This window comes from Meles meles, chromosome 2, assembly GCF_922984935.1.
Source record: "Meles meles chromosome 2, mMelMel3.1 paternal haplotype, whole genome shotgun sequence".
In the NCBI taxonomy this organism is placed as follows: domain Eukaryota; kingdom Metazoa; phylum Chordata; class Mammalia; order Carnivora; family Mustelidae; genus Meles; species Meles meles.
Window position 1 is genome coordinate 165,113,958 of NC_060067.1, and position 27,003 is coordinate 165,140,960.

The 27,003-nt window shown below is 52.6% G+C and overlaps 1 protein-coding gene across 1 annotated transcript in view; it reads right to left on the bottom strand.

The window, feature by feature from the left end:
• Window positions 1–24,626, bottom strand: part of SLC25A37 (solute carrier family 25 member 37) — a 36,798-nt gene extending 12,172 nt beyond the window's left edge. The window contains exon 1 of the mRNA XM_045997134.1: window positions 24,270–24,626. Coding sequence (XP_045853090.1) covers window positions 24,270–24,482 — 213 coding nt within the window. The 5' untranslated portion in view covers window positions 24,483–24,626. The remainder of the gene's footprint in view (window positions 1–24,269) is intronic.
• Window positions 24,627–27,003: the final 2,377 nt, after the last annotated feature.

Genomic DNA, 27,003 nt, shown 5'->3' on the forward strand with positions numbered 1-27,003 from the left:
TCCGTATGTTTAATTCTATTCCATCTGCCAACTGTTCCCAAGAGACGCTGACAGTCAGTTAATGGAACCACAGCCTAAACCAGACTGTAGGTCCCAACCCCAGCCCCCTCCCTATTTTCTAAGGCCATGGCCAGCTGCCCACGGGCACACAGCCTCACCCTTCAGCCTGTGGCCCGAAGCTCTTCCACTTGCGTTCACAGCCCATCCACGGCCCTGTGTGTCCCCAGTGCTGGGGTCTGCTGGTTACACTCCAGCTCTCACCCATCACCACACAGCACAGACAGCATCAGGCCAAGGAGCCTGTTCCCACACAGGGCTTGCTGGCGGAGACACGGGCTCACAGACCCCTGTAGGCAGCCGGAGGAGAGAGGCATTTTGGCACAGGGCTTTGTGAGGAAAGAACTGTCTTCCGGAATGAAGCTGCAGACCTCACCAAGGGCTTAGAAAGTACTATCCTCGCCTTCCAGAATCCTTAGGAGGCACACGGCACAGCAGAGAAGAACCCAGACCACATCAAGGAGAACGACGCACACACAGTAAAGCCTTCAGCTCTCCCGAGTCAAGGACTGCCAGCATTCCAACTCAGAATATGCGTCCCAGCCTGCAACCTCGTCCTTACTATGTATGATACGGAAGATGGGCGGTCACCCCCTGGCCACTGAAAACATTTGCTGAAATCACCAAAACCAAGGCATGAGGACAGAGCCCGGCAGCAAACCACCCCCGCCCCCCAATATTAGCCAAGAACAGAGCACTGCACGAAATACTTTAAGGAGAACCACACTGTTCACGGCAAGCAGAGGCACATCGAAGTTTATTCCCAAGTTCAAAATTCCCGATCGCGTTTTCTTAAATCTCCCAAATTGGCAAAAGTATAGACATATCTTTATGTCTTTGTCTTTCTTTTTAATCAAAAGGAAAACTTGATCCTCTTAAAGTTTAGGAACCAGCAAGAGAAAAAGGACACCTTAAAAGAAGTCCTGGCCTCCCTGCACCCCCCCCCCAATCAAGGGGGGCACGAGGTAGGGGAATGAAGCATGTGGTGGAGTGGTGGGTGGAGAGTTCCGGGCACACACATTCTGAAAGGCCCTGGTGAGAACCACTGTTTCAGAGCAGGGCAGGAGGGCCGGTTCACTGCACTATCAGTGAGAGGAGCTGCGCCAAAGCAAAACAGAGAGATGAGAGTTGGTGGGAACACGCCTCCGGCTAAATCATGTCTGTGCCCATTTCTCTGCCTCACCTATCAGAAGGACGGGACTTCCCTCCGTCCCCGGTCACCCGGGTGCTCAAGGGAGGATGGGAGGCAATGCGCTCACACGGGTGAGAGCAAACCAGCAAGGCTGCTCTGTCTTTCCACTCACGTCCCACAGGAGGCCTGATTTTCAGGTGAACAGACCAGCCATGCTCCAACACTCCCGGTTCTCCGCTGCCTCTGAAGTGTGGGGCCGGGCCTGCAAAGTGTCCGCACCATCTCTCACTCTTACTCTCCAGACGGTGTCCCAAAACCTCCAAGACCCATTAGGGGTGTCCTTCAGCGCACTGCTGTTTCTAAGGATAAAATGCCCAAGTATTCAGTAGAAAATACGAATCCCACCAAGACAGCCAAAACCAAGTGTCTCAGCCTCGCAGGGAAGAAGCCATGGCCCCAGACACGACTTGTCCTGGGAACAGGTCACAGTGTGGGGAGTCAGACAGGCCCCAGGTCGAAAAAGGAACAGTACTGCAATTGCTGAGAAAGGGAGCTCTCTTTACGATCCCTTCACCCGATGTGATTTCTTGACATGTGCATGGCTTACCTTGATTGAAAAAAAAAAAAAAAAAAAAAGGCCAACAGGGCAGGGAGAGGAAGTGAACAACTCTGCCAAGGGGGAGTGTGAATGTGCCGGTGGGTCTGGGAATCAGAGGAAGGTATGGCTGAAGGGTATGCTCCAGGGGAAATGCGGAGGTAAGGTACGATAGAGAGGGAGTTCTGGGCTCGGGAGAGTGCCTGAGCATTAGATAATCAATAAGTGTTTGCTGAGAGAAAGGCAAGTTGGGGCTGGACGATGGGAGGCCCTGACCAGCTCGTTCAGGCATTTGGAATTTCCTTTACAGTCCAGTGTCTTCCATGGTTACGTACCGCACATGACAGGAGCTATGAAGCCACACGTAAGCAGCACGGAGGGGACCTCCAGCATCTTGGAGAAGGGATCGGGCCCAGGCAACAGAAGTCCCCCCTGCCAGGTCTGGTTACAGGCTGGCCACACTCTGCTCTCTCCAAAGCCGTGGCCACGACTAAGGCCACTGTGCCACCAACCCATACCCACAGGTAGCAGCTTACCGCCCTGCTTTGGCTCAAAGCACATTCCCACTTACCTTTATCCTAGGAGCTAAGCCTGGTCACTCCTCCTCCCCTTCTCTGGAAGATTCGCCAGCCGACTGAGGCAGGGATGAAAAAATCCGGGCCTGGCTCAGACCCAATGTACCCAGAACATCCAGCTTGTGGTCGGCCCAAAGGATTAAATTATTGCTGCTCTACAGGTGGGAAAATTCCCAAGATGCCAGGTAACCAGGCTCGGAGTGCACGGATGGGATTGGTGACCCCACCAGGAGATGGCAGAGCGGAAGAACAACACTGGGCTGGAGGGGAAGCCTGAACGACCAGCCACTCCTGCCCACCTTGTCTGGCTTTATCAAGGGTCCTGCTTTCTAGTCCCACATCTGGTATTAAGGACTGTGTGCCCTAAAGCAAGTCAGCTTGCTTCTCTGAGCCCCCAGGCCGCTTTTCACAAAATAATTATAATAATAATTATAATTGGGCAACAAAATTATAAATAAATAATAATTATAAATATATATAATTGGGCAACCAATGATCCCCATCTTACAAACAGGGAAACTGAGACACAGAACGGCTAAGGAACTAGCTCCCCAGGTCACAGAGTACAAGCAGAATGGAAGCCAGGCAGATTAGCTCCAGAGTCATGCTCTGAACCAGGAGGCCCCCCCAAACTCTCGCTGGGGGTGGACAGTTAGGGATCACAGGTGATCTCCAACTTCCTTCCTGTCTCTGAGGTCCTCTGCTTCTCCTACCAAGCTAAGCGATCACCCTGTGTGTGTCCGACCTTTTTGAAGAGGGAGTAGCCCCGACTATGTTCAAGTTACCAAAATCACAGCTGGTTGAGACCACAAAGCTCCTGAGGGATCTACATTGGGCTGCAAGCTGGGTACTTGCAGAGTCATGAGCCCTGTCCCATAGAGGTCATAGAGCTTCACCGTTTCGCACTGCTGGCCATTAGCCTGGCCAACAGGCCCCAAGCGGAACTGGGTAACAGCGCCTCATTCAGTAAAAACCCATTCTCTCCCCTCCAACGGAGCTAGAGCCATTTGCTCCCTCAGGTCATGGGCAGGAGGGGCATGCTGATGGCTGAAAGCCCGGCACTCCTACCGTATTTAAAGGCGAAGACTGAATATTCCGAAGTTCAGGCCGCTTTCGCTTTCGGGGAAGAATTTAATTCATTGCGAGATCCTGGCCTGCCCAGGGCCTTCCCTGACTCAGCAGACTTGTCTATGTCATTGGCTTATAAGATGCCCCACCTACGAGTAAGGACAAGATGTCAGGGGCAGAAGTGAAGAGATACTTGCTCTCCAAAGTGCTTTCTTCTCCCTGCACGTTGGCAAACTCGCTGAGGCATCGGCACGCCACATCAAAGAACAAATTTAATGCAAGAATCCACACGGAAATACCCTAAAAGCACACGACGCCACTCCAAAGGCACCAGGACGACCTGAGTGCAGAAGAACAGAGTGCAAGCACCGAGTCTCCATACGACCCTTCCGGGCCCCGTCCCCACCTTCAGCCCTGCCATCACTGCCTGGCACGGTGGGGCTCCCGGTGGGCTTCTGTTTGACTTCCGAGTTCTGCCACCCATGGAGCCCCCCAACCTCCACTGTGTCTTCTCTAATGAGGAACCAGTGTGTGACCTGCCCATGCTCCCAGGGCTGGTCACCACGCTGCCAGCGCTGGTCAGCACTCCAGCTCCCAGACCCCGCCCCGCTGGCCATCCTTCAACCTTTTGTTGAAAATCCCAGCTGTGGAATCTCAGACACACCTTGTGCAACCACCACCTGCCTGACGCTCAGACGGTCCCCGGGGTTTGAAGTGTGTGTGTTCAACGAAAAATTACATGTTGTGCTTCGGCTCTAGGCCTGACTCTGTGATCAGGACCCAAGGACGCCAAGACATCCCCTGTCCTCAACCACCTCGCAGCTGATGGCCTGTTCTATTTTGCAGCTGTATGCACTTGAGGGAAGTTATTCAACTTCTCTGAATGGCAGTTCCCTCATCTGCGAAAACCCCTCCCTCACGTGTGTCCTTGCCACGAAGACACAAGACCTTTTCAGCACAGGGTCACCTGGCACAGTACTCGAGGTGCTCAACACATGCTTATCGTCTGTGTCATTATTTTCTTAAAGGCTCCAGCATGTTCCCTAAACCACCGCCGATGTTAATAAAATGGCTTTGAAATCTTAGTAAGAACCACCAGCAAAAAACTAGCTTCATCTTGCCGGAAGGTGTGGGGCTTTCCCTCCTGCTTGCTGACGACTGGCTGTTCAGCACAAAGGATCTCACTGCGTGTCTGAGCTGAACATCAGACTACAGAGTAGGACAGGCCATAAACCACACACGCAATAGACCCCCAGATCCCAGAAGGAAGTGGCCAGCCATGGGGCCCAATTCCTGTAACCTCGCAAGGTAGGGAGAGGCGTGAAGCCCAGCCCCCACCCCCTCTGGTCAGAAAGAGGCTGGAAAAGCGAGGTGGCCCCCTCGTTGCCACTGGATTCCAGAACCACAAGGGCTAGCACCGCTGGCCTGAGGGCCCTGGAAACACCACCACTCCCTGCTTCTGCCTCAGACCTCTGCACCTTTGGCAGGTTATTCAATCTCTCTGAGCCTGTTCTTTTATCTGTGAATGGGGGATCATAACAGCACCTACCTCCTCCCGACTCTGTGAGGATTAAAGGAAATAATGAATGACAAGCCCTCTGCCTGGGGTCTGGCATGTGTCTGTGTGTGTGTGGGGGGGGGGGGGGGTCTGTTTGTTTTTTGGATAAACTGCAAATTCCTAGGAAGATGTAACTTTTACTCTAATTCCTTCATAAAACTCATTCCCTCAGGAGATCAGCCCCAGTGGGGAGCAAACACCCCGCCCCCAACCATTACCACACTCTGAGACCAGACTACCTGAGTCACCCTCACCACAAACTGAGCAGCTTGTAGTTCTGCTATCTCCTCACAGAAGAGAAACTAAGGCCCAGGAAAGCCAGAGGACTTAACCAGATCACCCACAAGGGCCCCTGTCCCTCTCACCGGCCCCACTCCGGCATTCACCTCTCCTGGCTCTCAATTTCTAAACGAACGGACCTGGCTACTTATGTTAATCCTGATTATGTAACAAAGGGAACTTGGGTAGGCTGAAAGGTGGAGGGAAAATCACCAGCGTCAGTTTACACAGGCGCAGAGGGGCCAAGATGACAGTGCCTCACTCAGGAAGCTGGCTGGCCAGGCCTGGCTGCTCGGCGGCAAGGGCGGTTCTAGAAACCTTTCACCAGTGCTAAAGTCCCAAGGTTCCCTGACACTGCTGACTGCAGCCCATTCCCTCGAGGTCACTACCACGGAGAGGGCCCTCCCAATGCTCAAGAACTGGTTCCTCTCTGCACTGTAGAGAAATAGCCAGATGGGACCAAGAGGAGCTACAGCACAGGGCACGGGGAGTCCTCTGTGGGTTCTGTGTTCCACGGTCACCCTGCAGCACCTGGGCTCTCACCGTGGGCGTGGGCGTGGGCAGGCTCGCAGGTCCCTCGGACTCTGGGGGATCAATCCACACAGTGCTGCAGGATGTTTCCACCAGGTATGTCTCACTTCCCCAAACTGCAGCAATCCCCCCAAAATGTGCGCTTAAACCTGAGTATGATCGAACAGACAGAGCCCTGTTCCGAGAGTAAGAAGACCCAGACTCCAAGCCAGCTCTGCCCTCAAATCCCTGAGGACCTCGAAGCAAGCCAGCCTAGCTAGGCACCAACGTGGCTTTCCACTGGGAGGTAAATACGGGGAAAGATTTCTACTGTTTTGTTCACGATCTATTACAATTGCAAATATCTGTCCAGTGGATCAATGGAGTTAATACTACGTCTCTAAGGAGGTCCCTTTTGGCCTCGTACAGTCTAGACCTACGAAACTGGCAAAAAATCCTTTGAAAAACAAATGTGTGTGCCATGAGGCACCTAGAATAGCCAAATTCAGGGGCAGAAAGCAGAATGGGTGTAGCCATGGGGTTGCAGGAGGTGGGGGAAGGGGGAGTGGTTGTTTAATGGGGACAGTTTCACTCTGAGAAGATGAAGAAGTTCTAGAAGGTGGCTTCACAACGTGAATGTACTCAGCACTATTGAAATACGTGCTCTAAAATGTTAAGATGCTGGGTGGCTCAGTTAAGCAGATCCATTCAGCTCAGGTCATGATCCCAGGGTCCGGGGCTCCCTGCTCAGCAGGGAGCCTGTTTTTCTCTCTCACTCTTCCTCTGTGTTCTCCCTCCCTCTCTCTCCAAGTAACATCTTTTTAAAAAGTGTTAATGTGGTCCTGTTCACCTGAAACGAACACACACTGTATGTTAACTATCCTGGAATTAAAATTAAAAACTCAAGGAAAATGAGAAAAAAGAAAAACAAAATAGTCATGATGGTAAATTTTATGTGTATTTTACCACACGCTTTTAAAATCCTAAATTTAATCCATAGCTCGTTCCACAGGCTTTTCATCATCTGAAATCCTGTAACAATCAGATAATTCCCTAGACTTCCTCTAACACCAGAGAGAGTAGTTTTTTTATTTGTTTCTGGTGAAGGTTACCAGGGGTCTCAAACACAGCAGGATCCCCTAGACACAGCAGTATTTTTGGCTCCAGGGCCACCCTTGGAAGGAAGCCCCTGGAAGGTCAGCTCAGGGGTCCTCGGACAGCAGGCAAACGTTCCCCAGGAGGCAGAAATGGCGAAGATGCAGTTTGAATCTCTGCCCTTTCCCACAGGCTGTCCCCAGCCTCGATGAGTCTGTGCTTCCCTGTCCAGTGCACACTGGCCTGGACCACCCCAAAAAGACATCATCCCAGGGATCAGTACACCAGTTGCTCAGGCACGGAGGGAGCTGTCAAAAGCCAGCCGAGTGTTTGTATGTGACAGACTGGGTGATGACATGGGTGTCAGGCCGTCAGTGCCAGGGAGAGCCGTGAGGAACGGCCCTGCTGGAATCCGTCCCAGACAGGCCCAGCGAGCCGGGCACCTCCGAAGCCCTGTGTACGTTTCTCGAGTCAAGTGTGGTCCTGTCAGCCTCTGCAGCACCGGCTTCCACACCCTTCTCGGAGGCCAGGCCGTCTAACGCACGCCCCACCGTGAGCCCATTATCCACAGGAAGAAAAGGCCTTTCAGAGCAGCCCTGTTGCCAGCCTGCTCTTGCTTCTCTCTCTACTTGCAATTATTAGCAGATGACGTGTCTGCATGCCTGTCTTCCAATAAAGTCTGAGGACACGAAGGAGGAGATGGCCTCATGCATTGGTGATCTCAGTGCCCCAGCATCGTGCTTTATAAGGCGGACACGATAACCGGCGGTCAAGGTCTCGGAGGTACACAAAATTCCACCCACGGGCATACACAAAGGAGGCCCTTAAAACCCCACATGCACGCCCCTTGCCGAACAGCTGTCTCCTTGCTGCCTGCTCCCCCAAAAGGCTACCCACTAGCTGTGTCCCCCAGCACCATGCGCCTCACTGTCTTCTGGGGCCTCCTACACAGCAGAGAAGCCAGGGATGGAAGCCCCAATCAGAGCTGGGCTCCGGGGCTCAGTGCGTGCTAGAGGTCTGAGGAGGGGTGTGGGGTAAATTTCCCAGGTTGTTACTGAAGCCAGATTTCTCCAAAAATGTTCAGATCCCATTATCTCCATAATGCTGGCTGATTTATGTACCAGTGGGGGCAGGTCACAACTGGAAGGGATGTTCCCCTGCTTTCTTCACACACCTCGCACACCAGCCAGTAACAGAGAAAGAAACCAAAAATACCAGGAACAGCACGCTTGATGTTCTCAGGGTCTCTCTCGGGGCGGGGGGGGGGGGGAGACCAAAGGAAACGTCCCAGAGATCCCCCTCTCACGCTCTGGAATCTACTCACACGTGCAAACGTCTACATGTATAAATTGTCTCATAAGCTTTTGGGGGAGTCATGTCTAAGTTTTACTGGATGCCCAAGGGTATGGCGGGGACCTACAATCATGGGTGAGCTTTGATGCTGACTAAAAACCCTTGTGGTGGAAACAAGAGCTTTAAAGGATTTGAAGGGTTTCCAGAAGTGAGAGCAGGAGACCTGCATGGTCAAACAAGAGGGGTTTTTCTCCCCACTGTGCAAACATCATCAGTGTGCCCACAGGGGTGCTGCGGCCGAGTCCTTGCCTTCGAGGGGTCTGTCGTCTTAGTAAGGACAGCAAGAGTAAACCAAAAACCACACAAGTAATAAAACGGCAGAGTCTAAGGGCCCGGGAGCAAAGCGAAAGGGGACAGTGCAAGGAGAGCAAAGGCAGGAAGCCTCACCTCCATGTGGTGGTGGTGGGGGGTGGTCCCGGAAGGGACTCTGAAGCCTCGGGGAGTCAGGCAAGTGGACCTCAGGATGCAGGGGCTACCTGGGGCACAGGTAGTGGCAGGTGGGAAGGAGCCAGCCGTCCCGAGAAGGGTATCACTGGGAGCTGAGCCCATGGTGAGCCCTGAAATCCACGGCAGGAGCAAGGACCAGTTCACCCTTCATTCGGTGCGGTTCTGACCTCCGGCCTGGGACGTGGGGACAGAGGAGGAGGAAGGGGGTAAGAAAGGAGGCAAAGGACCCAGGAGAAGACACATTTCTCACTGTGAAATCTAGACAGGAATGCAAGCCATGAGGAGAGGTGGTTGGTGCTCCTGTTACCGTGAGGGGACACCCCCGAAAGCCTCTCAAGGAAGGAGCCCCACTCACCCTGCCATTCCCAACAACGCTCCCCCCAAACCCTCGGGTCGTCTGGGCTAACCCATCTGTGCTGCTGGCAATGCTGCCTGACCCTGGCCGTGCCAGCTGACCTCTCGATGACTCAGCTTCCTGGTAGTGAACTTGTAAAAGGTCCCCGGCAGGAAGGAGTCAGAGTTATAAACAGGGCCTTCCAGAAGCATCTGCTACATGGCTCCCCTTGATTCCAGGGTGGGGCTGTGGCCATTCAGCATTTCTGGAATTGCCTGAATGAATGGTCTGCCATCGTAAAGCATTGAGTTGGAGGTCTGAAGGAATTTAAACAGACTCTAATCTCCAGTAGTCTAGTTAGGACTAGCAGGCACTCTGGGATGCAGGGATCCCAAATGGTACTTGGGCAGCCACTCCTCTCCCTGCTCCTTATCCCCCTGGTAGAAATTCCAGGACCGGGGTCTTCCAGCGTCCCACTCCAAACATAAGTGCCTCCAAGTCTATATATTCAAAGTCAGAAGAGGATGTCCCAAAGTTACAATGCCCCATGGAAATAAAGGGTGGAAATTTTAAAACTGGAAACTTCCAAAGAGATCATGTAGTTTGGGTTCACTCTTGCCATTTTACAGATGAAGAAACTGAAACTTGCACAAGCGAAGTGCTTCTCTCAGAGTCACTCGGTTGGTGGGCCTCTGGTCTTTAGCTAATTACAATTCACTCTAGAGGGCGCCTGCTAAAAAACAATAAAATAAAATAAAGTAAAAGGTGAATGCGAATGTTATGTGCGCACATGTACAGAAAGAATCTGCTTTCGCCTTGCTTTTCTTTAGTTTGTTCCCTGACCGCCATGCTCAAGTTCTGGGTTGACGAAGGTTCTCCCTGTCCCTTAAACTGGCTGCTCAGGGATCAGAAATCTGTTTCCAATTTAAAGCAGTTTCTGGTAAAAGTCCAGCTTTGCAGTGACTTTCGGTTTTTAGGGTCCGAAAGAAAATTTCAGAAAACTTCTTGTGCCTGTATTATCAAAAAATACAAAAGACCCTTGAGAGAGACACTTGAGGGAAGTTCAAAATGAGACTTCTTAGCCAAGGTCAGGCAGAGCACCAGCCACCGGCCTCAAGCCTGTGGAGGAACAGGGCTGAGTCCAGGGAGAACGGGAGCTCACTTCCACCTGAAACTGTCCCGACGTGCACGCCCAAGAGGACAGACGCCAGCACCAGCAACTTCTCTGCTTCCTTCCAACACTCGAAAGATTCTTTTGGAAGCACAGAAGGCGCTGGGCATCCTACCAACTTGTCAATATATTCCTTATTGCTATTACCTTGCTTTTATGAGGAAAAGTCACTTCTGAAGCGGACATTCTTAAAGCCCTAGGTGCGAACTATAAATACGCAGTAATTTGTGAAGAAAGTTCACTGGACGCCATCCTTCCTGGACTGTGTAGTACATGTACGTTAATTCAGTTTATTATCTGAGAAGCCAAGATTCAAGGGGGGAAAAAACACTGAAACACAATCACATTAAAAGCAAGCTCTCGAGTATCACATACTAGAATAGGATTTTAACCATTTTACTGACCGCTTCTTGTCTGGGCACTTTCTGTGGTAGAACTTCAACCAGATCAAATCTTGGCTTCTCCCCTGACCGTTTCTTCTGGGTAACAGCTCAGCATTGTCTAATGACACTGAAAAGGCCCACACATGTCCTCCTTCAAAACACTCAGCAAACAGACTTGGTAACAAAGACCTCCTGTGCCAGGGGAATCCGCAGACACAGAAAGAGAGGGCTGGCCTTGGGGTCAGCCGATTCTTGCCCATGTCACCGGACTGGCCTTTTAGAGAAACAGGACTCGGCTTCCAAAAGTGGGGAGTTCCAGGAACTTCTGTCTAAACCCTGGACGAACACAGACACCAGGGGGAACATTCCTCAAGAGCCCGGGTTCAGGCTCTTTATCAAAACTGCAACAGGCGGATGGGACAAGCCCGGGGAACTGTGCTCTCTGCATTTTCTAGAAGGCTCCACTGGAGCCAGATAGGCTAAAAGGGAAGAGGGGACAGGGAAACATGTTCGGCTCCACAGTGGCCTTTAAAAAGCGAAAAGGATGGGCGCCTGGGTGGCTCAGTGGTTTAAGCCTCTGCCTTCGGCTCAGGTCATGATCTCAGGGTCCTGGGATCGAGTCCCGCATCAGGCTCTCTGCTTGGCAGGGAGCCTGCTTCCTCCTCTCTCTTTCTCTGCCTGCCTCTCTGCCTACTTGTGATCTCTCTCTGTCAAATAAATAAATAAAATCTTTAAAAAAAAAAAAAAAAAAAAAAAAAAAAAAAAAAATAAAATAAAATATAAAGTGAAAAGGAGGGACGCCTGGGTGGCTCAGTTGGTTAAGCGGCTGCCTTCGGCTCAGGTCATGATCCCAGCGTCCTGGGATCGAGTCCCACATCGGGCTCCTTGCTTGGCAGGGACCCTGCTTCTCCCTCTGCCTCTGCCTGCCACTCTGTCTGCCTGTGCTTGCTCTCTCGCTCGCTCTCAATCTCTCTCTCTGACAAATAAATAAATAAAAATTTAAAAAAATAAAATAAAAAAAATAAAAATAAAAAGCGAAAAGGAATGACATTCGCATCTGAGTGTCAGGAAGGAGTCCAGGCGCTATGGACTCTAGATCGGTCTCCACCCTGGAGGTGGACCAGCACACTGGTCACCTACATTGTTGGTCAGGTCTCTCCTCATAACCCTACAAACTGTGACTGTGCTAGTAAAGGTCACTCAGGCAAACAAACCCTAAACCTCCGTAAGTCATGTGATGGTATTTAATTTTTAGCCACTTCTCTGGCCGCTGCTGCAGCTGCATTTGCCACTAATGCCACCCATTAATTATGAGCCAATTAGGAGCAGAAATGCCTTTGAGATGACAGCCTTCATCCCTCCCTCCTTGTTCCCGCCTTCCTCTGGTCTTTGGCACTGCGGTAAAAAGTCCCACTCGGAGGGAAAGCCATCAGGCCGTTGTTTGGTAGCCGGAAAGGGAATTGAAATCCCAGAACATGAGGGAGAAAAAGAAGAAATTTCAGAAAAGGGCAGGGGACGGGGGCAGAAAATTTCAGGACAAGGGGCAGGTCCCACGTGGAAGACCCGGTGTGGTGACCTCAAACCATGAAAACGGTCTCTGCAGATTCTGCAATCAGAAGGCTCAGAGCAGAACCCCAAAACCAGAGTGTCAGATGGGTGTGGGTGTCCTGCTTATGGCCAGGCACCTTGGGGAACAGGACGGGACAGCCCAGAGGACAGGGAGAATGGCATGGCTTTGTTCTAACATCTGTATCCCCTTTGGTCTACATATAGATACTGAGCTAATTCCTGGAGGTGCCTTTTCCTGACCGCCTGGATGAGGTGCAGGTTCCCTGAGGACAGGCTCAACACCCACTACACGTAGGAGTCATCAATCGATCTGTCCTCCCCGCCAGAGAGGGACTTCTGTCAGGAGAGACCTCCCAGGTGTTGTTGAGCCTTCCAGCTCCCCCGGGGCCCGGCACACATCCTTACTCTCCATACGTCCTCGCTCCTCACTTAATTTAGTCATTCAGTGAAATCCAGCAGATGAAGTTGCATTGTTGCAAAGGCCTTTCAACTCTTCCACGGTTCTATGAATCAGGCTAACACAAGCCCATGTTTAGCAAATAAGCCATGGAGACAGTGACTAAGGAAAGAGACTGACACGCCCTGGGTCCGCCCCTTCCAGCCTCACACACATGTATACACACACACCAACATCTCTCCTTTGGAAAGGCTTCCCCGCTCCAGTCTGACTTCTCTGAGTAGCTCATCAGCTAACCCCCCTCCCCGCCCCCGTGACAGCCCCAGGACATCCTTGGGACATCCCGTCTTCCAGGGGAGAGGGGGGCACTGCGAGTCAGAGGCAGTGCCTGGCGTGTTCCTGTCCCGAGCAGGCCTGGCTGGCAAGCTTCCTGAGGGCTGCCCGTGTCCACCCACCACCTTCCGCACCTACTGCCAGGCCGAGGGCAAGCCAGGCACCAGCCAGCAAAACCCTCAAAGCGGGCAGCATGCGGAAAGAATGACCAGAGGACATCAAGACAAAGGCGTCTGTGTCCTACCTCCTTTCCCTCTTACTTCTCCATGATAGCAGTCATTGAGAAAACAGGGAAAACAGACCCAGGAGGGACCACGGTGGGAAAATCCCAGCCCCAGCTGCCTGGCATTCGAGGGGCAGGCTCACTTAAAAAGTAAAAGTGAGGCTGTAAAAGGCTGACCCACAGAGAAGAACAGGACCCCCATTGCCCCAGGCACCCCTCACTGCTCCAGGCACCCCACTGTCCTCCCTGCATGCAGCCCCGTCATTCACAAGCCTTCCTTTCAGTGGCCACACACAGCTCCTCTCAACATCAGCCCTCCGTGATCAATTTTCAATGTGTTTCAGAGCATGCCCTGAGTACAACCTAGCAAAGGCGGCGGGAGCAGGGGGGCCACCCCGGTCTTTACTCAACAGATGGGAGACACTGTGTAAGGAGAGAGGTGAAGCGCCCGAGGCCATGCTGCGAATCCCACAGTGGCTGGAAACAGAGCCTGGATTTTCCATTCCAATGAGCTAACCTTACCCCTTTAACAGGATCCCCGTTGGATAATAAATACCACGACCTGGCACCTGCGAGAGCTTTAGACTTTTTAAACAGTAGAAAGGTTTGTTTGCTGCAAGCCCGGCTCTATTTTCTTCCTAGAGGCAGTGAGCAGATGGGAAAGGGAGGCATGACAGTCATTGCTACTCTTCCCTGTGGAAGGGAAGGAAAGAGCTACCCTAGCCGACCGAGGAACGATGACACAGTGCTCTTCCCAACAACAGGCCATCTTGATCCTGGGATTTAGAAAAGGATTCCCAGGCCAGTCCAAAGTCAAATCACCATATTGAGCTCCACGTTTCAACTCTCTGCTGACATGAGAAGGGGCCACAGCGGCTGCACGTCGATCCAGAGAGAGAAGCCAGACAGAGCCAGAGATTACCTACAGCCATAACCATATGTCATCATCCCCTTGCCCTCTGTGCTGGAGTAGCTGACCGAAGAACTCCTACTTATACGTTAGAGCCCTGCGTTCCATGCTGGACTTTGGAGTCGCTGCTGGTGCTCCCTTCCCTCCAGTTCCTCCCTCCCAAGAATGCAGCTGGGGCCGTGTCATCTTGTCTCAGAACCCAGCTCAGGGACCCCTGCTGCCATTAACATGGGAGTCTACTCCCCAGTACCTCCTTAGCTTTCTCCTGCCTTTTCCCTTCCTCTTTGTCCCCGCCCTGCTCTTGAGTAGCAGAAAATGCCCGACTTCCAGAGCGCCTTATTTTTCTGAAGTTCGGTTTTCTCAAGATGAGAAACAGCACATGTCTTTTCCCACCGTCACAGGAGAGCTAAGAGAATCCAGTGACAGAATGCAGGTGAGAACAATACAGAACCAGTGCCACACACAAGTGCAAAAGCAACATACAAGCATCAACAGGCGTTCAAGCAATAACACCTTTAGAACTGACACAGGAACTAAAATTAACTGCACGCTTACCAAGTACCTGATGCTATTCTCAACACTTGCGGTATATCGTAATTAATTCTCATAGCAACACTCTGAGGTGGGCAGTGTGATTACCCCGTCTCACGGATGAGGAAAATGGGGCACGGAGAGGTCAGTAGCTTGTGTAGGCACCGTCCCAAGGCAGTCTGGCCCCAGAGCCTGCTCTGTGAACCTGAACCACTCTCCTCTTCATCATGAAGCATATTGCCTCTGATAATATCTAGGATTATCTGGGAATGTTCGGGTTTTCAAAAGCTGCCCACAAATGTAATCCTGCCTGAGCTTCTCAAAGGCCCCGTCAAGTGGGGAAGCAGATGATGTTACTGTAGGAGACTAGGATTAGCCCGTGAGACCAGGAGACACCAGAGACTTCTCTACGCCTAGAGAAGTACCATGGTCAAGGTTTCAAAGCTGGTCCATGGCAGGCCCAGAAGTTTACGTCACAGAGCCTACTGGGGCCTTCTAGGGTCTTCCACACCAGCACATACAGCTCTCTCCAGCCCCTGCCCACGGAAGGATCTCAGATGGAGCCTTTATGGCCATGCCAGGGAACCAAAGCTGTCACCCCAATGAGTGACCGCGGCAAGGGCGTTTGCCAATCAGACCTCGGCGTGCTGCCGCTTTCTGGGTCTCTTGCTGGACACGTCTGATGGATCCAGAGGCCACAGAGGAAGTCCTCTCAGCGACATGAAGCTGCAGCCCCCCACTTGACCCAACAATGGCCAGACGTTTCTTAAAGCTGTTATGCAACTCTTGCTTCAGCCAAGCTGCTGCTGGGATTTCCATTTCAACACGTTTTGTTTTCTCTTCAGAGAGAAAGCATGAATGTGAAACCGTAACACCTCTTAGTGACCAGACAACGGCCCTTCCCAACTGTCTGGGGTTACTGGTAGGGTGGAGAATGTTTTCAGAGGCACCTTCTGGGAGCCAAGTTCAGCTTCCAGAATGACTAACAATCTCAGGGGTGAGGGAGAGGATTACGGGGTGGGGGCACATAGGACAACTAAGGGCCACTGTTTTCTCCAGGGCAAGGAGCCAACTCAAGATTACACGGCAAAGAAGTCCGGAATGATGCTCCCTGGGCAGCCTCGGGACCTGCAAGATGGCACAGCCTGGACACCCCAGACCTTCTGCCCCTTTGAAAGCAAACACCAAGTTGGGCCCTTCTTCCCCTCAAAGGGAGCCCGTCCTGCCACGTTAGCTCAGGATCTAATTATAGTGAGCGATGCTCTGGGGCCAGGGGCCAGCACTTATTTTTGCTGTCTGGTGTCTATAGCACAGAGACCAGCAGGGAAGGCGCTTGGGAAGTGTGGAATGAAGTGGGTGGCCAGAAGAATTAATAGCCTCATCGGGAGAGAACGGTGGCTTGCGAATTCTACTGCAAAACAAAGGACAAACAAAAGGGCTGAGCATGTTTCAAAGAAATCCCCCCCATCTCTTCTTTTGTTTTAGAGATTTATGTATTTTAGAAAGCAAGAACGCACTAAGAGGGCATATGGGGGCAGGGGGAGAGAAACTCAAGCAGACTCCCTGCTGAGCACAGAGCCTGATAGATGGCTTGATCCCACAACCCTGAGGTCACCACCCAAGCCAAAGTCAAGAGTCAGACGCCCAACCAAATGAGCCATCCAGCTGCCCCCTCTTCCTCCCACACCTCTTTAAAACAGCAACAGTTCCTACGTTCATTCAACCGCTATTCACAGAATACCTTTATCTGTCTTGCTCTGGCAGACAAGTCAGAGGGGAGAAGGTCTAGGTGTCTGCATACTGCAGGCAACGGGGACAGTTAGGGGCCTATGAAGCAGAGAGAGGGACCATCTGATACAAGATGCAGAAGATGGGGCTGGTCCTCAGCTCCTGGCATGGGTTCTGCCGCACGCGCAGAACAGGCTGGATTTTTCCATTCCAATCAGCTAAGCCTACCTTTTAGCAAGTTCCCAGTTTGATAAAACCATGACCTGGCACCTGCAGAGAGCTATTTTATACTTCTTAGACTGCATTCACTGTTCAGAGTTCATTGCAAACCCGGCTGCATTTTCTTCCTAGATGTAGTAACAAGACCTGAAAGGCGGGCAGAGTGGGCATTGCGACTCTTCCCTATTTAAGAAGAGAAAGTTTCTGAGGGAGGGGGCCCAGACTGGAGGGGAAGCGGGGATGTCTACATGGCACATCCTGGACACCGAGGCAGCCACATCTAAGACAGGTCTGTGAGGCCACAGATGCCCAGCTTCCAGAAAGGCTGGACCAGAGACACCAGTCTTCCAACTGTGAGTGAGCAGGACGCAGGTAGAAACTGCGGGAAGCAGAGAGGGTAGCAGGCTGACCTCTAAGGAAGACCAGGCAGCCGCCCCCTCATCAGAGAGGCCAGGAAAACGACGACTGATTTTATTAGCCAGGAGATCACTAGCAGCCTCCGTGAGGTTTCCAGCAGAGCGGTGGGCACAAAGCCAAAGGCCTGGCCAGTGAGGGGTCGGGGGGGAGCAGGGGGAGGATGAGGTGAGGAAGCAGAGACCAAGTGTCAAGGATCCTTTCCTACCACTGGTTATTTTGAGGAGAAGAACCCCTGGGGCGCACAGGGTCAAGGTGAGATGTCCGGTGTTTGTTATTTAAGATGGGACAAGCTTGGACTTTATAAATGCTTATAAGAAGGAATCACAGGTCGGGGGAAGGCTAAAGATACTGAAACCGAGTTGCTCATGAGAGAGATGACCAAAATAACTACCACCACGAGCATTTATAGCACACGAGCAGCAGACGCTACAGCAACAGCTTTCCGAGAGATGCCTTGTTCGGTTCTTCCAACAGTCCTATAAGGGAGGGCTCGGTATGAACATCCCCACTCTGCAGACAAGGACACTAAGGTGACAGAGGTCACTCCCGCAGCGCAGGGTAGAGGCAAGACTGAAACGCAGGTGTATGCAAGCGGTTCCCATGCACTGCCTTTCCCCAGGCCTGCTGATTCCCCTCTGACTGAGGGAGGACCCTCCTACGTTATGACAGAAGGAAGGCAGGGAACAGCAGGCTGGTTGGAAGGGCGGTGAGAGGAAGGTGAGCTTCACTGGGGTCCTGGTTTCCCTATGAGCTACGGAGCAAGAGGCCACACAAGGGGCTGAGAAAGCAGAGGGATGGGAGTGTGAGGAGCTGCTGAGAAGGATGGGAACAGGCTGACCAGAACACACAAAAGGACAGGCTGAGGGCCCCAGAGGCACGTGCACACAGGGCACCAGTGGAGGCAAACGTGCCATTTTTTTCCAGAAGGGCTCGACCGCCCTATGGGGCAACGGGTCATCCAGGACTGGGGTTCGGGCAGACCGGTGAGGTAGGGAAAGGGAGGTCCTGGGAATGGCTGCCATGGCCGGCCACAGGCTCTAGGCTGGAGGAGGAAAACAGGGCCAGGCGGAGGACCAGCCTGGTGGGGCTAGGCTAACACAGCTAAATTCGGCATCTCAGAGGTGGAAAAGTTCCGGGTTAGGACGAGGCCCCATGGAGTTACAGGCTATCAACCTAAGGGGCATAAAGAACACAGGGGTTTGGATGTTAATTGGGTGGAGACCAGGAGGGGATGTTCTCAAGAGTGATGGCAGGATTCCTTCGGGGTGGAAGCAGTCTGGGAGCCAGACACCAATGTCCAGAGAGATCGGGGAAAGTAGGGGCACAACTATATTGTTGACCATGACAGAGATGAAGATGAGCACTGAGCCCCAGAGAGCACTCAGGGCACAGCAGGCTCCGTCATTCACTGCTTGAAGGACTCACCCTCACTGCCACTCTCCCCTTTTCACCAACAGGAGACAGGGCACCGGGAGAAGAGGTCCAAAGTCACGCTAAGCAGAGCCTGGATGCACTCCACGCTCTGGTGATTCTCACCACTCCTCCTCCTGCCCCGAGGTGAGCAGATGAGAGAGAGAGAGAGAGAAAAGAGGAAGGACAGGAGCCTCAAAGGAAGAGCGAGACTAAGAGGCTGGTGGGTCACGGTGAGAGGCCAGGAGCCCCAGAGGTGCCTGGGCTTGAGCTAGCGGGAACCTTAACACTTGAGAGTCTTCCAGGAAGGAGTGACCTCAGGGGAAGAGCTGTCTCCCTATCAGGACAGGGAGACGGAAGGAACATTCCGTGCAGACACAAGCGAGCTTGTTCCAAGCAACTTCCGCGGGGTATGATGAAAAATAAAGGAAGAAAGCAGTGGAAAGCTCAGTCGGGAGAGAGAAACCAGCAAGAAAATTAGTATCTGCGTTTTACGGACAAATCAATTACGACTTCAGAAAAGCTAAGCCGGCTCTGCCCCAACCAGTAAGTCAATGACTAGGGATCCAAATCTCCCCCAAGATGGTTCTCGGAGGGTGAGACACGTGGCTCAGAAAGAGCTTGGGGGGACGTTTAGAGTTAAAGACAAAGTGAGGAGATACGTCCCCTCTATGGAAAATGTCAGTCAGGACATTCTAGGTGGAGGTGGGGAGGGGAAGGGCAGGCTCGGGGCTAAGGACGCCTGCCCAAGAGCTGGTGCAAACAGCCAGCCCGTACAGATGCATGCGCAGCCGGCACTGAAGAGGCCGCAGGGCTCACTGAGGATTAGAAAAAGAAAAGGAAAATTCTCTGAGAAGGAAATGTTGGGTCCTAGGAGAAATGTGAAGACAGCCAGAATGTTCTGGGGCTTGAGAGAGGCTACATTCAACACAGAAGCTAGTTCATCCAGTGGGCTGGGGCAAGGCAGCCCTCCTGAAGCTGGAAGGGGGTCAAGAACGGACGCCCATTGAAAAGGGAATGTGGACTGCAGTCAGTCACTGCACCTAAGAGCAGATGGGACGAAAGTTCTCGTGAATGAGACGGCCAAAGGTAGCTAAGACATGCCCAAAGGAAAACCAGGAAGGGATAAGGGACACACACGCTCCATGAGCAATGCCCTCTCCCGTGTGCCAGGCACACGCCCCTGTGTGCTTTAAAGACCCAGTCAGGTAAATCCCCCATGCGGGCACAACTGCCTCTCCCTACTGAGGAAGTGAGGGTGCCTTCCTTGCCCACTAGACTCCTAGGAGCGCCCCCTCAAGCCCTGACCCAGCCTGCCCCTCCCCTACTTCCAGGAGGAGGGGGGCTGGGTAAGGTCCGCCCTCTCCTCCAGCAGCAGGCCTGCAAGGTGCAGATCCGGGCTGTGGGCATCCACAGGGGCCCTCAGGAGGCAAAGAAAAGGACACAAATTCAAGAACACGCCTTTCTTGACTCCATGCCCCTTCCAAACGCACCTTTTAAAAAAGCATCACCCACTTAAGGACAGAAAAAAAGGGAGGGGCGGAACCTGAGGAAGACAAGACAGGAGAAGAGAGACACAGAAATCACTATAATTTTCTTGCAAGAACTCGAGCAATTTGGGATTTCACGCCCTTTTGAAGCCGAGCGGCATCTACTGAACTGTACTTGGCTTTGAAAACACTGCAGTGGGCTCGGGAGGGGGCTCCGGCTGCAGCCTTCCCCTTCCGGCTGAGCCCCCTTCCTACCAGCCAGCCTGCACCGCTGGGACCCAGAGGAGCAAACTCAGAAGTGGAGGAATGCTGAGCTGTCCTGGCACCTGCCTGGCTCGCTGTGGCTCAGAGCTCAGCAAGGCCAACTGCAGAAACCCCGGAGGCCAACCGACGTTTCCAACTGGCTCAGCACCCACCAGCTCCTCGAGAGAAGGCTGAGCCTCACCCCCTGGCTGCCCGCTCCTCCCCGTGGACTGCACCCGGCCCCGGGAAGGAGGGCTTCTCCCCGCACAGTTACAGACAGTGCTTCCTTGAGAAGCCAAGGGAAGGGCCGAGAGAGGGTCAGCGGAAGTTCCCTCGCTTCAAATCTTTCCTGTTTCCTTTTGCCCCCCGCTTTCACCACCGTGGGATTCAGCATGGTCTAGAGTGGTGTGCCTAATCTGGTTGGAATTTCCTCCTCCACCCACCTGGCATTCTCCCCACGGTCTTGAGCACTCTCCCGACCGGGGCTTCCTACAGCCACCCCACGTGCTGGCCTCGGGGACCATGCCACTTGCACACACTGGGGCACCGGCTACAGAATCACGGAAAACCACTGCAAAGCCCCATTTGGGAAGGAACTAGTAATCACTACCGGTTGGCGAAAGGGCTGTGGAGTCCCCATGCTCTGGCCCTTGGTACCAGGCAGACCGTACAGTTACTGGGAACTGACAGGCGATCCTGGTGGCCTGGCCCTTTAGGGACTCATTAAGTACTCACACTCCACCCCCGGGGACTAAGTGAGAGAAGGAGGCACAGGAAGGAGCAGAAATGTTGCCAAAGGTCTTCCAAATAACCCTTTAATAATCACAGACTGCTGCAGCTTCAGAGACATTACCCATCATCAGGTTCAGTGTTCCTCATACTTTTTTGGCCATAACCGCCGGTCAGAATGGGGTGGTTTGTACAAAGCCATCCAGGGGACGGACACACACACACACACACACACACACACCCCCCAAACAATTTCACCAAGCAACATGCCTTACTGTAGGCCACACCACACACACTTGTATTTTGTACTTTCACCATTAGAGAGACTAATCTTTTTAAAAAAGATTTTATTTATTTACTTCACAGAGAGAAAGAGAGAGCGAGAGAGGGAACACAAGCAGGGGGAGTGGGAGAGGGAGAAGCAGGCCTCCCACTGAGCAGAGAGCCCGAAGCAGGGCTCCATCCCAGGACCCTGGGGTCCTGACGGGAGCGGAAGGTAGATGCTTAACCCACTGAGCCACCCAGGTGCCCCTAGAGAAACTAATCTTTCTTAAAATGCTGATGCCGTTAACGGGTCACAACCCACAGTTTGAAAAAACACAGGTAATTAAAGTGACATTGAGGGGTATTGGTTAGGATAGGACTTCATGGGAAAGCATATTTAACATAATAATTTTAAGCACTGCTAAGGTTGGCTTTCTGCCCCTAGTACCACAAAAGGAAGCAGCTCGTCTGGCTCTGTGGTCAAAGTGAGCAGCACTGAGTTCCATGGGCCACACCACCCAGGACAGAAAAACTGGGACAAGCGGGCCCACTTCCTACTCTCACTTAACCTCACGTACTCGAGGTTCAAAATGTGTGCCTTATAAAATCAGAGATGAATTTTTTTTCCAATGCGCAATTCCCACTGCCATGGCTTCGACTGTAATAATTCTTTGGGATTTTACATATCATAAAAGAGGACAGTGGGTGTTCTGTGTATGTAGAAAGGGGGACAGGTTAAGAATGGGGAGAAATACTGAACTGGCCCGTAGGCCCCATTTTACAGCCACAAAACTAAGGCACAGAACAGTGCCTAAGGCATGAAGCAAGTTACAGGCAGGACTGAAAACCCGATTCAGGGCTCCTGATTCCATTACTCACGGTCTCCATCACCTAAAATATTTAAGAAAAATGCAGTCGAGGTTTCCCCAAGTGATGCATAGATGTGTCCCTGATGTGTCATGCTGGGCACAGACAACCATGCCGATCTTGGCAGGCCTTGGCACTTGGCTGCAGCCTCCCTGGGATCATGCAACGGGGCTCACACCACTTAACCCTCTCTCTGTGCCTTTTGTCTCAGCTGAAAAATGAAAAGAAGATTCCTTGCTACCCCCTCCCGAGACCTGTAGTGAGAAACGAGGTGCTTTAAAACCAAAGCTGCATGCTTAGAAACAGAAGCCCTTACGAATCACCTAACCAGGGCCTTCATTTTATAGTCAAGCCCTATAAGGTGGGTGACTCGTCTGGGATGGCCCTGTTACCTATCCACAGGTGATTACTTCACTGCTATGTGTTAAGTACACAGTGACATCTGGATTAAAACCTGTGATGTCTACAGGGCAGAAAAGAAACTAAACACCAAACACACAATTTAAACATATGAGACAAATACCTCTTAGGCTGACACAGGGAGTTGAAAAGGCATGACTAATTACATCTAATCCTAAAGATAACTGATAGTGATGCTCTAAGCCACGCTCAGCAAAACCTCACATATGGCATCATTCCCCAATGGAATGATCGTCTCTGCCACCCTGTGAGTCGGGTGCCTGCTGGAATAACACCTTCCTGCCCCTACCTTTCCCCACAGTCTGCCCAGGGCATTGGACACAACATCTTTGAATATGGGAAATTTTATTACATGTGACGGATTCTTTCCTATACAAATGCCACCAGGTATCTGTCCAGGGTCTTTCCTGGAGAAGCTGTGAAAACCTATGAGGCAGGAATCTCCCATGCCCTCCATAACCCTGGCAGCAAAGACCATTCCTTCCCTTAATCCCCCTGGGGATGCCTCCGGCAGGGTAGCATCGTCAAAGGCTTGGGCCTCACCTTACTGCAAAAGCCCATGCTTTCTCTCACTGGATTCGTGTCTGTCCACTGACTGCCAGCTCCCAGAGAGCTGCCCAGGGCAGAGAAAAACCCTGACTTTGACATTCTGGTCTTCACATCTCCCATCACAGGGCGATCATCAACAAGAGACAGCTGCCCATGGGGGAGCTCTGTGGGCCCTGCCTTTCAAGATATCTGCCACCCAGAGCTGTCCCCAAGTCTCAGAAAGCACTCTAGGGCTGGAGTCAGAGGAGACAGGTGGAGTATGAGCTTGGGCAGGTGAATCAGTTCTTAGTCCTTTGCCTCCGTTTCTTCATCTGTTAATCCCTGGGTTTGCTGGATGAATTCCATGAGTTATGCGTACAGAAGGGCAAAATGTCAATACCAGCATTACCTCCTGAACAGTCCGACAGAAGGCAGCTCTCAGTCTAACAGGGAAAATCCGCCCAGCTAACGCTGCCTCCTTGCACAAATGCTCGTAAAACTACCTGGGGAGGTGACAGGCAAACTGAGTGCCCATTACACAACCCACAGTAAGAGTTGTATAGCCCACGCTCTTCTCGCCTGCCCTCCTCCCTGCAACAAAAAGAGAAGGCAAATGTCATTGCAGGACTCCCTGCCTCTAGGTGCTCGGCCGCCCGAACTTCTGGGGGAATCGGTGCAGAAACCCTGAGAAAAGGGGATCACGTCGGGCGTCGCTGAACCGGTATTCCCGAGAGCTGTCAAGAACCAGCAGAACCCCTGCCACTCCTCCGCCTGCCCAGAGACCCGGGAAGCAGAAGCCACACACAGCCGGGCCGGAGGGCGCGCGGCCGAGCCGGGGCCACGTTTCTCCGCGCCAGCTAGCGCGGTTAGCGCTTCCCGGCCGCACGCTCCCTTGGAAACTGCGCACATGTGGGCAGCGGTGGCCACCCCGCACACACCGGAGGACGCCTCTCGCAGCGGCTCGGATACCGGGCGCGCCAGCGGGAGCCGCGAAGAGCTGGAAGCCCAAAGCTCTCGGATCGCGTGGGCAGGCGTGGTAAGACTGTGCGGAGCTGCACCGATCGCCTCCCTCGGGCACCCTGCCGCCACCACCGAGACCGGGGACGCTCGCCAATTCTTCTCCCCCGCCGCAGCGCCGCCAGCAGCCCGGGTCGGGAAGGCGGTGGGAGCGGCGGTGCGTGGCGCCGGCCGGAGCACCCTCGTGGGCTTAGGGGCGCCCCCCGGGGCCCAGGCGCGCGGCGGAAGGAGCGGAGCGGCGCGGCGCGCTCGCGGCAAGAGCCGGGGTGCCGCGCCCCACGCCCGCCGCAGCCGGGAGGAGAGGCGCTTTGGGGGCGCTCCCGCAGGCTGCTCTGGCGCGGGATGCAAACGCACGCGCGCGCGCGCGCGCGCTCCCCGATCCACTCGCTCTGTCCCGCAAGTCTCCTCGCGCCTCACCTTCACCGAGTCTACCGGGTACATGACCGAGTGCTCCAGGATCCCGGCCATCGCTCCGGCTGTCATGTGGGTGGATAAGGAGGCGCTGGTCGGCAGGTTCTCATAGTCCTCCGACCCGGCGTCCTTGCAGCCGCCGCCGCCGCCATCTCGGCTGTCCCCATCCATCCTGCGCCCCACAGCCTGGCTCCCTACGCCGCCGCAGCGCAGCTCCATCCGCCAGCTCCGCGGGGCGCGGGAGGCTGCAGGAGGTGGGCAGGGAGGGGGAGGGGGCGAAAAACTTCACTTCTTAAAGTGGGAACCACCTCCCCGGTTTTGCGGCGCCTGACGCCATGGCGGGCTGGGGTGGAGCGAAGGGGCCCGACAAACCAATCGCTGGAAAAGAAGAGGCCGGCCGCGGCCCCACCATTGGTGTGCGGGACACTGGGGACCCGCCTTCCTGTGTGACGTCACTGTCCAGTGCAAATTTCCAAGCAACCGGACGGGGGCGAGAGGAGACGTTGGGGTGTCCCGGGAAGTTGTACAACCTACAGGGTGCTGCTGCAGCGCTTGGGGCTGGCTGGGCGGAGGAGGGGGTCTGCTGGTACCTGGAGAGGGTCTTCCAGGCCCCCGGTGGGGACATGCCCATGCCCGGGGGTGGAGGGAGATCAGGAACCACGCATAATCCTTTCCCAGAGCCCGAGGTTTTGCAAACAGTGTTGCTCAGCAAGCGCTGGTATTCCTAAGGCCTGGAGAGGGGGCAGTTACTGCGAATGCCATTTATGGAGCAGTTATGATAGCCGGGTAGGGGGTGAGGGCACGCGTGCGGGTGGAGTGGAGTTCTAGAATTGGAGACTCACTGCGTGGTATCAGTGGTTCATACCTCCTTTTGTGCAGCACAAGGGCATGTACCGTGGAGGAGACAGAGTCAAGGTCCTGTGCTAGGCTCCTTTGCTGGGGAGTACACTCGTTTAGCTGAAAATTTTTTCCCTCGCTGGAAACACGCAGAGCTAAATGCGTTCCTCCTCTTATTCTCACAAAGAAGCTTAAAGCCACCCTGTCCTGGACTGAGCAAGACATGACTAGTCATCAGAATGGAGCCTTTCAGCACCTTCAGCACATTCTTCTCAGGACTAATAAGCCTGGGAGGTCTTTTAGAGGCCGGTCTCTCACAGGTGCTAAGTGACTCCCAGTAAAAATCTTAGAGCATTGCATCTCCCTGCCTTCTAAGACTCTGGTCTCCTGGTTGTTAAACTCATCCCGAGCTGACTTCTTAAAGTGTAACCCAGGTTGCTTTATTTCAACCCAAACAATATTGTCTTGCTGTATCTCGGGCAGGGAGGAGAAATCAGAAAGCAGGGGAATGACCTGCCTATGGAAGTCTTCTCTGGGAAAGTAGGGCACCTGCACGTCTAAATGTTCGTGTTCTGGGGCTTAAGACTTGGCACTTCTGAGATACCAGACACCTTATCCAGAGAAGCCTTCTGGTCCGGAGAGCTGGGCCTTGAGATAGGAAAGGGTGGGGGAGATCCCCAAGATGCTGCACCCACTCTACCCTCACCCTGCTCCCAAGCTTCAGGTCACAGCAACCCAGGCACCTTCCAGGGATTCAAGATACAGTGATGTGAGCATTGTCCTTCAAGGCCAAGGGCACCAATTCCCCATTTTTAGTAGCAGCCAATAGTAAGCAGCTCCTGGAGGAAGTGCTGACGTTGTTACAGGTAGAAGCAAGCTCTTTGTTTAGTGGTTGGCAGAGAAAATTTTCCCTGCTTTTACCATAGGTGATTTTTAAGAAACATTCATCAAAAGCCGCTGATACCCACTTGAAAATGGATACCTTTTAACCAGTACATATTCTTAAAACAGTTGTCCCACTTCTGGAAATATGCCGAAAGTGTAAATATGCATAAGCCCCTCTTCAAAGCACTATTTATAGTACTACATAATTGGAAACAACTGAATGTTCAACTAGAAAGGGATGGCTGAATAAATGATGACATGTACATTGGGGTCATCAAAAATTGTGGTTGTGTTATGCAATAAGATGAGAAATGATGATGATACAATGTTGGGTGAAGAAACAACACAAAACTCTATGACATTTACAAAGACGTAAACATTAGGCATACAGGAAGACGGAAGTGGTCATTGTGATAGTGATTAAAGGTATTTTTACTATATTTTTCAGACCTAAATAATACATGGGTCATTTCTATAACTTAATTCTTTTCTAGGATGTAATCTCCTAGTGGATGAGGAGTCTTCTGGACTTTGCAGTGGTGATATTGGTGGAGAGAAGCCACCCTCTGGATGATTAAGGGGACTCCTGGCAAATGTGAACAGGCCCATAAACTTCAGAGACATCAGACTTTTTAAAAACTTCATTAAGTAAATATTAAGCCAGAGCAGTTTAGAAAATCTTTGGAATATTTATTATAAGCATTCAATATTTTTTTCTCATCCTATAAGGTAGTTATGGTGGGTTGGCACTCAGCATCTATCCTAAACTCCTTCTTGTACTGCAGTGGCCAGAAATTTGTAAACCTCATTAATCGGATCCTTGCAGCTCATAATCCAGACGTGAATTATATTGTGCCAGTTGGATGAACTGGAGAGATCTGGGAGGCAGAAAAGAGAAGGAGTTCACCTTCCTGCTGCTTTGATGTTTTCTGCTGCCTAGCAAAGACATAGACAGTTGGATAAGGGTGGGCAATGGCTTTCCTCTTGCAATAGTCCTGCAGTGTTTGGTCACCAGATT